The sequence below is a fragment of the Micrasema longulum genome, unplaced genomic scaffold (genome assembly GCF_059751315.1).
Source record: "Micrasema longulum isolate JH-2025_06_02 unplaced genomic scaffold, ASM5975131v1 h1tg000036l, whole genome shotgun sequence".
NCBI lineage: Eukaryota > Metazoa > Arthropoda > Insecta > Trichoptera > Brachycentridae > Micrasema > Micrasema longulum.
This window is the reverse complement of record NW_028277243.1, coordinates 238,537-250,264: the sequence shown is the minus strand read 5'-3', so window position 1 is coordinate 250,264 and position 11,728 is coordinate 238,537. Positions and strand designations below refer to the sequence as shown.

General features: G+C 32.2%; 1 protein-coding gene across 1 annotated transcript in view; it reads right to left on the bottom strand.

Moving 5' to 3' along the window:
• Positions 1-3,344: 3,344 nt before the first annotated feature.
• Positions 3,345-11,728, bottom strand: part of Atx-1 (Ataxin 1) — a 92,364-nt gene continuing 83,980 nt past the window's right edge. The window contains exon 4 of the mRNA XM_088225356.1: positions 3,345-11,627. Within this exon, the coding sequence (XP_088081482.1) occupies positions 11,286-11,627 (342 nt within the window). The 3' untranslated portion in view covers positions 3,345-11,285. The remainder of the gene's footprint in view (positions 11,628-11,728) is intronic.

The window sequence follows — 11,728 nt, the reverse complement described above, 5'->3', positions numbered from 1 at the left end:
CATTTTTTAAAAAAAACTAAAAATTTATCATATTTTTGAGAGGAAGCTTCCTATATGGTGGATAATTTCAGGATCAAGGATGGGGTTATCCTCTATACAAATTATTATAGTTTTACGCATTCCAATAAATTTAATATTAACAAAGATGGTATAAAAATGATTTTATAACACATTCATCTCTTTTGATGCAGGCATAGGCGCCTAGGAGAAACAGAAAAATATTTTAAAAATTAAATTTCATTTGGTTAGGTATAATAATATATATTAAATTTATAAACATTAATAAATTATCAGTTTTTTTTCCCAGTTATTATTGCAATCTATGTGTATCTCCACACCCATATTATGTATGTGCAGTACAAGAGAATATATTATGTTCCTTAATTTAAATCAATGAAATGATTTTTCATTGCTGTTTTTCCTCTTGTTCTACTTTTTACACTGTGAAATTTTTTGTAACATTCTGTTAATAAAAATATTGTTGCCAATGTATTTTTTTTTTCCTTTAACTAAATTTAATTTTCTCGTTATATTATTTATGATATACTTACCACGCGCAGTCCGTCCATATATTGGATGGAACCAATGCTTCCCTAAAAATTTTACCTCTAAAGTATCTATTTCCTTTTTTTCAATAAAATCAGCTATAAGTTAACTAATTCTTTAAATAACTACAAGAAATATTTTGTTATTGGTTTGTTAATTTAATCGAAGCCATTTGAGAAAGGTTCAATGTTCATTCATTAATAATTTCCACGCACGACCTTTCGACTGTGCAGTCATGCGCGAACTGGTTTAAAATACACCGCGCTTTGTCTGATTCTGGATTATGGAACTAAGTGAGTGCTTTAATTCCTTCAAGGCGGACCCCTAGTACAGAATTTTACAAGTCCGCACATGCGCAAATAGAGATCTTTAATATCTATGGAACCAATTCTAATAAACACATTCAGGTTCATTTTCTATGTGTTGTGATGGTTTTATTACAAATTTAGCACTTCAATCGGTTGACACAATGGCTTTATATGATATATAACTCTTATGTTGAAATTATGGCATAAAATTGCTTTATAGTTTATTTCAAAGCAACAAAATGAACAGCGCACTAAGCACAGTAATTGCTAATAAAAGTATGCCAATCGAAGCTAAACCGGCAGTGCTTAACGGAGTTTTAGTCCCAACACTTATGTATGGAAGTAAAAAATGGAACTGGCAGAGGAAGGATGAAAGCCGAGTGAACGTGGTTGAAATCGAGTGGCGGCCTCCGTGGTGTAGTGGTCAAGACGCTTGACTCACGCACGGAAGGTTCCGGGTTCGATTCCCGGTGAGAACACAAAAATTAAAATGTGATTTTTCTCAAGCCTGGGTGCTCTGTGATGTAATTCACCACTGTAATTAGGCCTCCTGGCCTGTTGTGGTGCAAAAAAAAAAAAAATGTAAAAAAATGAAATGCGATCTCTTAGACGAATGTGTGGGAAATCAATGTATGACATGGTTACGAATGATGAAATCGGGCGAGAGGGTAAATCTGAGTCGAGTATAATTGATAAGATTAAGAAAGGGTCTCTGAGATGGTTTGGTCATGCAGAAGAATGGTAAAACAAGTATATATGGCGAAAATGAACGGTAACGTGAGTCGAGGACGACCAAGGAAGATGTGGCACGATCAGATAAACCAATATCTTAAGTCTTGTCATGTCAAAAGCAGACAGAACTGAAGGGCATGTATGACAAGATGTATGAATGTGGAAGAAGCTAAGAATATATGCCAGGATAGACTATTGTGGCGGTCTATTATCTTTGCCTACCCCTACGGAGAAATGGCGTGATGGTAGTAGTAGTAGTCAAAGCACTTAATTTAATTTTCTGTATTAGTAGTAGGCACAAATTTTACCTATGCACATAATCGAAAATTTCACTGATACAATACTTACATAACCTGCCGATACTGTTTACATTATCAAAATGTAATTAATAATATGAAAAATAATTCATAAAATTAGAAATCATAAAAATTAAATTCCTCTCTAGAATCCCCTAGGCATTTCAACGTCAAACTTACAAAATAAAATTTCATTTTTTATTTTGAAAAACTTTAGTATTTTAATGATATTTTTTTCTTTTTCACGCAATGAAATGCATTCTGTAGGGAAAAATCACTTTTTTTTTTAAACAATTTAAATTACTAAGTGTATGAAATGCTGTTAAGTTAAAAAATTAATTGTTTTACTAAAACTTAATTCCAATTTTCTAATAGTGAGTTATTTACAAATGTCCCAAAAATCTTTTTTTTTTAATATCATAGTAATGCGAATATTTATTTTTCTATTTATAAAAATTTTACAAATTGTCAAAGCCAAACATGTCGCATTTTTGCAAAGACAAGCCATTTTAACAATTTTATTTTAAAAATCGTGTATGAATATATTTCTCCACAATATCCATATTGATTTTGAAAATACAAATATTAAAAAAAGATCTAATTATCATGTTGTTATCGGTATTCGTAGTATGTGAAATTTCCCTATTGTAATATTAGGTTTTGTGATACCGGGGCCCCGATTACAATGGGAAGTTAACATTTATCTTCAATTTTGTCTACAAAGTAAAATTAAGTTTTCTTTATGAAAAGCAGAATATGTATACAATTTTTTCTTCTAAACATGTTCGATTATAGGTTACCGACGAAGATACTTTAAATGTTCGTGCAAATATACTCATTTTCATACACAAATATCGGTTTTTCTTTACAGACAGTCGAAGATAACTGTTAACTTCCCATCGTAACCGGGGCCCAGGTGCAATGTAAATTTTTCACAAAATTACTGATTTTACAGGAAAGCAAAACTTCAGTTTCACTCACATAAAGTTATACTTCTAAGAAAAAGTGATAGGTTTTTCGGTATTTTTTTATAATGTATTTGTAGTAGGATCAGGATTAAATGAAAGCGTAATTATTTTTTATGAAATATAGAATATATAATGAAAAAAATTAGTATAGAAAAGTGAAGTAATTGGTATAACTTCTGAGGTAATTGTGATAGTATTACGACTGTTTTAGTCAAATATGCAGAATCACGTTTTGACTGTGTCCATAACTCAAAATCAATAAATTTTTAGTTACAACAGTCTTCTACTGAGTGTGCGATTTGATCATTACATAAATTGTTCACCCGATTTTAATTGCCGGATAAGATGAGCTCTGTCAAAAATCTTTATCTACGAAAAAATTACGCTCTAAAAATGGTCTGTTTCGCAGTTAGTAATTTTGTTATATTTGACAGCTTTTACAAAATACCCCAATCTGGCCACTGAACATATTCTCAAAAATAAAAAACGGTAAATGTATGTACATGTTTATTGGCTTGTATTACAACATTATAGATTTACATATCTCTCCCGACAATGGCACTCGCGTACTTCACATATATACAACCGTAACTAGATATAGAATATAACAAATATAACGTAGATACAATCTCTGTGCACGACTATCCGCTCAAGGCACTTTACATTTGCCCTCTCGGGTTTGGCATTCGGTCTTCCCCCTCTCCCTTCCTTACCATCCACTTAATGACAAATTATTTATAAACACAATACATTCACACAATTACGAACAAACTGATAATAATCACCGAAATTAATTACAAAAATTGTTTATGGGTCATATACGGGTTGGTGCCGCGAGAGTTTGGAAGTAGCTGCTTGCATCGACAGCAAATGCTGGGTCCTGTCATCTGATGAGGAAGTTCAGTGGTTTTTTGTTTAAGACCATCTAACTGAGCCAAATTTTAATTTTATTTATTTTTATGTATCGTATTATCAGCACTGGATTTTTTAAAGTTTTATGATTTTGAAATTACCCTGCCTGTGACATCACAAGTTCTCTTCGGTGAGTTGGCTTCCCGGAAACTGAAAATTTATCGCAAGACTATCATTGGTTGATTTCGGAGAACTAATGACGACGTTCAAAGTAGTCAATTTTTTCATACATTTTTGAGAAACTTCGTAATACAATTAAATGGTCTAATTTTTACCACGCGTAAGAAATTAATTTTTATATTAAATTTCCCATAGCACTGAACTTCCTCATTGTATGTACAAAGTGATGCGAAAAAATAATGTTTTGGCATTGACTTGTATTGTCCACCTTGTGGTGTAATGGTCAGCGTGTTTGCCTACCATGCTTGCCATGAAATATTTATTCAAAGGGGTAGTTTTACACTAGAATATGTCATAGTCCCTGGACTGGCACCTGAAGCGTAAGACTGATCATCTTACGTTCATGTAACAAAACGGTCAAGATACGCTGTGATTGATATACCAATGCAGTGCCCTATGCACTATTAGGTGTGGAAAGGGAATGATGGTGATGACTTTATTGTTTCCGGTTTAATATTTCGTAACTCAATAAGACAATTTTTAATAAAATATTTTTCAAATAGTCAGGAAATGTATCAAAATTGAATGATCGTCATGTTACAAAATCATTGAGTCCGACAATCTAAATTAATTTCCTGTAATTTTTTTTCCTTTTCTCAAAATAGCTTTGTTTGAATACCCCGCATAATGTATTTCATGATTTCCCTTACTCTTTTCGTGTCGGTACTAACAAATGTTTAATGAATAACTTATAGAAACTTATCTTTTTTGCTGAGATTTTTCTGTCTGATATGGTAATTTGTAATAATTGCATTATGAATAATTTGATTCCATATTAGCTTTGCAGAATCAATAATTGATATTTATAATTTGATTCCAAATTTGAGTGATCTTTGAAATATTTTATTACATTTAGAGATTTGTAGAAATATTTAAATAGATTTTAACAAAAACATGTATTTCTACTTTTCGGATCACAGTATTTTTGATCAGAAATTTAAATGTTTCAAAGATGAATGTGTTTCCATAGATCAAAGTGTAAAAATAGTGTTTATGATTTTCAAAAGATGTATTTTTGTACAAAGTCTTAAGAACGCATTGAAAACTGAGCTACATATTAATATGTACGTTTTTTTTTATTCAAATGTCAGATTTATAAAAAAAGAATATTTTTTATCATTCACAGCTACGGGTAGATTCCAGGCTTAATATGTGACCTGAAAATCGAGTCTCTTATTTGTCGATAATAACAAATAGACAGATTTATATAAACATTTAACATTTATCTAACAACAAAAGCACATTTCTCTTAAGGAATTCATTTTATAGAATCAAACACCTCTTTGTGAACGCTCATTCGCTGTTAAATTATTCACTTGATAATTTTAGATTTTGAGTTTGCGTACTAGAAAATCGAAAGAACAAAACAGTGGAATGAATAATTAATCTGATATTATTCTTGTATAATAATAAACGATCTTCAAGAATAAGAAAATATTTTGGTCGTTGAATGACCGCCCGCCAACGTCGATCCAACGATAAACAATTACATCTTCAGAGAGCTCTCAAGAGCAAGATACATAATAACCCTGTTTACATTTACCGTGTAAATAATTTACTCCGAGGTGTTTCATCTATAATATGTCTTTGACATTTAATAATAATCTGATAATTCTTTCCAAATTAGAGGGAGTTGAAAGCAAAAACGCCACTGTCCACGATCACTGTTTTTGAGAAAACCACTTAACGTTCAATCTGCACATTGACATTAAAATGAATAGTCTTTTCTTTACTTGTTATACAACGCACGAGTTGAAGAAATAGTCTTTTCGCTACCGGTTTTATTGGTCTTCCCAAAAACGGTGATCTTGGACAGTAGCGTTTTTAGCCCCCTCGTTTAATATTAAGCACAACAATTTGCTTACGAACTCCATAGACCTCTAAGAAACTAACATCACAACATGGGACAGAATTTCCAACTTCCCGAATAGAGTGGACAGAAGAGATGTTTAAAGCATTTCCTAACTTTATATTGAATCAGTTCACACGGCGCGTGTGTTTCCATAGTAAAATATATTTCATTTATTTACACTAGCCTTTCCAATTTCTTACAAAATGCAGTTCATAGTTCAACATTACACATACAATTTTTTATTTGAAATTCCAATCGTAGAGGCAACATGACTTCAGAATAATTTTTTTTAGAAAAAAGTTGGTGTGTATAGCAATTTCTACATAATATATCATTATTCTTTATTTGTTTGAAACTATGTACCTAATACATTAGTCCTCTAAAGAAGTGGAGTGTGGTCCATTGACCTGCAGGACAACCAAACAGTTGAGGAAATGCACTATGATGTCAAAAAGTGGATTGTTCTAATAAGAAGCTTGGACAGTTAAGTAGGTTATTAAAGCGTGTAAAACCGTATAGTCCTTTGAACTTAATTATCTGCTAATTTTATTTAAATGTTATTACAATGCATTGTTTTCAATAACTGTTTTCCGGAATAATGTTCCAAGTGATAAAATATAACTTTAATATCTGTGGAAATAGTTTGATATGTTTAACATGCTGTTTATAGCAACACTTCATTGTGTATCTCAGTTGCTTATAAGTATTATTATCTGTGGTACCATACGCGCCATTCATCACATGTTTTGTCACATTATTCCGGCTGACATATATCCGAATCTTATGTTGATTTTTGTACAATTTTTCCTCATTTGGATAGTCAACATACCATAAAACTGGTTTATCTAAGAAAGCCATCAACTTATAAAGCTGCTTGATTGCACATATAGTAAGTATTTTTAAAATAAGTACTTTTTTGTTTACAAAATATTATTTTATATTTTTTTACTGTTGATGATATTTCTAAAAAAAACAAAAATATTTACAGTGTATTTTGTAATTTTTTTGCTATCCAATTCTATTAATTATGCAAAATAAATTGATTTTGTCATAAATGACATATTGCACATCTTACCTCTCAATTTATACAACACATTATCCTTATTTCATTTTCCATCTATGTATTACCCTTTTATGCATATTTTTCGCATCATCTCAGCATGCAGAGTGCGTTAATATAATATACGAATCATCAACTAGAAAATTAATTTCATAATGCTGCGTATACATCCATTGGAAGGTAATATGTGTGCTCAGTTGCGTTACAATTTTCTATCTAATTGATCCATCGATACATATTTTAGAAGTTTAAAGCTAATACATTTTTATCTACATACGAAACATTTATATTTCTAGCATTTTCATTTCTGAATAATATCAAAGAATTCAATAAGTATTTTACCATATTGTTAGCTGAAATAATAGTTTCAAGTGAATTTGCCATAATTAATTTGAAAATATTCTGTTTCTTCATAAACAAACTTTAATTTACAATTACGAAAAATAACAAAACTAATACAAACTTATCAGATTATGCAAAATATGTTATTTACATCCACATTATTATGTATTTCTCTACTCGACTGTTGTCATCACTAAAATATATTTGACTAAAGAGCACCGAATGCGGAATAAGTTTCATGGATAAAAAATCTCATTTATATTCTTGGCAATCATTATAAGATTTTACAAGAGAAAATCTTTTTTTTTCTCGATTACATAAAATAATAGTACCTGTCTACAGTAGGTATCCATTTAGTTTATTTGTTTTTAAACAAACATAATACACTTAATGTTGTAAAAAGATACAATGAGGAAATTCAGTGGTTTTTTTTTTTATATTTCTTAATAGACCATTAAACTAAGACATTTTTTTTTATATCCTATTATCAGCGCTAAAAAGTTTTGTATTTCTAAAATTACTCCGCATGTGACGCCCCAAGTTCTTTTTCTCGGTCAGTTCTGCCAATTGGTCCATTGACTTACTGTAAACCGGAAACCTTTTACAACTCTCTTATCATTGGTTGATTTATATGAACTAGTGACGTCTTTCAAAGTAGTTTAAAATATTTTATTTTTTTCATACATTTTCAAAAACTTTGCTGCGCAATTTAATGCTCTAATTTTTACTGCGGATAAGGAAACATTTTTTATATGCAATTTCCCATAGGGCTGAACTTCCTCATTGAACAGCTTTCTTGGGTATAGCTTATAAGTGGTAAGTTTCTTTTTCAAAAAAATATTTAGAGAATTGGCTTATTTTCAAAAGTTCGGTTGTATTAAATTTTGCAAGTTGAACAGTGAATCAAAAGGACAATGCAATGCCACGACACACCTGGATCTTTTCAAGATAATTACGATATTGTATAATTTCTCAACATTGAACACATCAAACTTTCTAAAGCCACTACGCATCACAGCCTAACCGAAGTATAGTTCAATAGGCAAAATACCTAGTACAAGAAACATTGTTTTATGTTTTTGAGAAATTGTTTTACAAACACAAATATACTACTTTTTATTACGATACATCAAAAAATGCAAAATGCTCCAATCACTTAACACTTACTTATGTAATAACACATTTTATTTAAAAGGTTACAATGTGTAATAATAATATACAAATTCAAGGGTGATATTTTAAAGATAAGCATTATATTTCTATATACATACACACTCAACCAGGAGGCGAATAGACTTCTGCATTTAAAAAAATACTTTGGCTGCAATGACAGCTCAATTTGGATAAATCTCATTTGAAATTGTGTGTATTTTCAATACATAAGTTCCCCGATGGTTGATTCCATTCTATCATTGTCTAAATGGCAACACTAGCTTAGCTACTTCGATGAGCGCCTACAGAAGAAGATAAATTCAATAGTTTTGTTTTTAATATCCAATCTGTGACAATAATATCAAAACACAATAATTAAAAATAGATTATTAATGCAAAATTATCAAATAAATTATGGGAATTCAATCAATCAACAAATTATTGTCATTTAATAGCGACAGCCATAAATTACATTAACCGATTAAATTTAATATTATAGTTTTAAAAAAAGTATTTTTCTTCTTCGAAGTCTTGGAAATAAATCAATCGAATAGCACTGTTTGATTGTTTTCAAAACTGTGAGATAACATCAAATAATTTAGTAGAAAAATTCAGTGCTCCTAAATAAACGAAAGTCAGCAGAGATTAATTACTCTGAATTTGCCCATTTTTTTTTTAGAAATGGTAAAATGCTTAGCCGAGTGACTTTATCCCTAAACATTTGGGTAGATTACCATAGAGTGGAGGAAGTCCCCCCGAGATCTTGGAAAAGCAGTAATTTATCGGTGAGGTAGGTGAGATAATGATAGTAGCTCACGCGCTACTATACCAATTTATGAGATCTTTTTACTTAAACACGGATAAATAATATCCTAAATGGTTCCACTCCGAGAGTCTTGTCAATCAGTGCAAAAGACTACATTCATAAAGTATCTAATCATTTAAGGTTTCAAAGAACGATCTGGCGACATTTCTTATACATCAAATATTACGTAACCGCTTCTAGCTCGACAAAATTAGTAAAGCCTAACATAGTTTACTCCCATAAAGTTAATTTTGGCACTTTACATTGAACAGAAATTGAGGCGTCCCAGCTGATCCGAACCGAGCATTATTGTAACTTCTCGATTAAGGCGGTCGTTAAAGCTGAGAAGTGACCAGTCGCCGGTTACCATCGTAGAACTTACCGAACGAACATTGGTTACGGTTTCTGTAATAATAATCCGCGATCAGTTTCTCTAAATGTGTCCACCCACAAACCTGTATAACTAGTTACACAAATCATTGGCGTTTCAGAGATCAGATTCAAATCCAAAATTAACTCATTTACGCTAAATAATTATCAAATATGACGGGGCATGGCTATCTTCAGCTCGAGTGCTAAAAGAAATATTCTTATTGGTTTCAGCTAAATTAGCACAATTTTACTTGTATAAAGTAGAATCTTATTTTTTTGTCTAAAGACAGATAGTGGAAATGTAAGAAAAAAAAAACGATTGATAATTATTATAGGAAATAGTGAAAAATACTAACTTCACAGTTAAAGTTTGTGTGTAAGTATTCACATATTTTCTATATTTAAATGGATTTTTTTTATTGTCCAAATAGTGCAAAACTATACTATACTTGAGTAGTTTATTATACAAAGGTCAGAAAGTAACTGTGGTAGAACGGTCATATTCAAAAATATAATAGCATCTTAACAATTTTAACCTGACAGAAATTCTATGGTCATATATTATTTTCTTTATTTATAACGTAATAAGGGCATTTATTTTATTTTATCGCTGACATTTCGCACGCCCAGAAATACTCTGTCGTAAGTCTAAATTTGGCTGTTTCGAGTTATAAATTTGTTAATCCAGTTTAACCACATTTTTTTCTCTTAGGAGAAGACTCGCATATCTGTACGATTTATTTTACTGAAATATATCACAAACTTAAGTATTCTTTGAGTTTGCTTTCAACCTAATAAAGCTCAGCCGAAATCATGTGAGGGTTATCACTAGAGCCCGCCCAGGGCACTGCAGATTGAACTTTACAAAACTTCTAGACTTAGGTTCTACAGTGCAGATGAGGAAACGCTTTTGCACATTCTATGTGAGTGTGATGCTTTAGATAATAAAAGAAGCGTCATCCTCGGGGGACCACTGGTTAAACCTGAGGATGTTAAAGAGCTCGTCTTCTACCTAATAGCCCGATACTTTACGGATCTGGGCTCGGAGAGGGGGAAATTTAACAAAATGAGAACTCTCGCCTTCCACACAGTAGCCAGGCTCATTAAAGACCTGGGCTTGAGGGGTGAAAACTATTCACGGGGACCCGTCACAATAGATCTTCACAGGTCGCAGTGACATCAGGAGCTTGTATAGCACCACCTTTAAGAATAAGAAGAATTGTTCTTTGAAATCGATTGAGTAAAATATCGATATGATGCTACTGTTCCTCTCATAGTTTAGCAGCCGAATAAGCAAATAATAAAAAAAAAATATGGAGCATAATGTCATTAACAAATTTTTAAAATGTTGTTTTCATTCTCTTGGAAAATGGCCAATTTCGACATAGCGCAGAGTACATTTGGGGGTTCGATTTATTTAAGTTCTACCACAAATAATTAACTAATTTAACATATACCATTCATTTATCAAAATAGTGAGTCTTAAGCAAGTAAATAACAGGCAATATACAATTTGCGTTTGTTATTATTTTTAGACAGGTAAAAGAACTACAGTTGAAATGATTTCCACTAAACAACCGTTTTGCAGAAGTGTTTGCAAGACACCAAATGACCCGACATAAAATTCACAACATAAAATATACATCGCACTAACGAGGGTCAAAGAGTTTCTAAAACACAATATTATTAAACAATTTGTAAAATCACAGTTAGTTTATAAAATGCCGCGCGACGCTAATGACACTTGACACGTTGTCTTGTTACTGATGGCGCAGCATTGTTCTGGGTCTCTGCATGTTCTCCTCGCAGATGTCGGGGGCTGAAGACCTGCGCTTCCTGGAGTCTTCGCGTAGGCTGAGGTTCTCGGGGTAGCGCTGGGGGGCCTCGGAGGGCCGGGCCGTCATGGCGGTGGCGGTGGCCGTGGTGACGGTAGTGGCGGCCAGCTGCGGCGGCGCCCGCGGCACTAGCGACACGCAGACGTCCCCCACCTGCAGCGAGTTGACCTGCAGACCGTAACACTGGAAGGTTCTCTCCGGACAACAGGAGGCCCAGCCTTGTCCGTACACGAAGAACGGGTGCTCCATCGGTGTCTCCATGTCTACCTGTAATCATATTAAATTTTCGTATTTACAAATAAAAAATACTTTGCTGCATAGCTTTGATTTGATTGTATTTTTTCTTCTTTGGACATTAGATTACATTT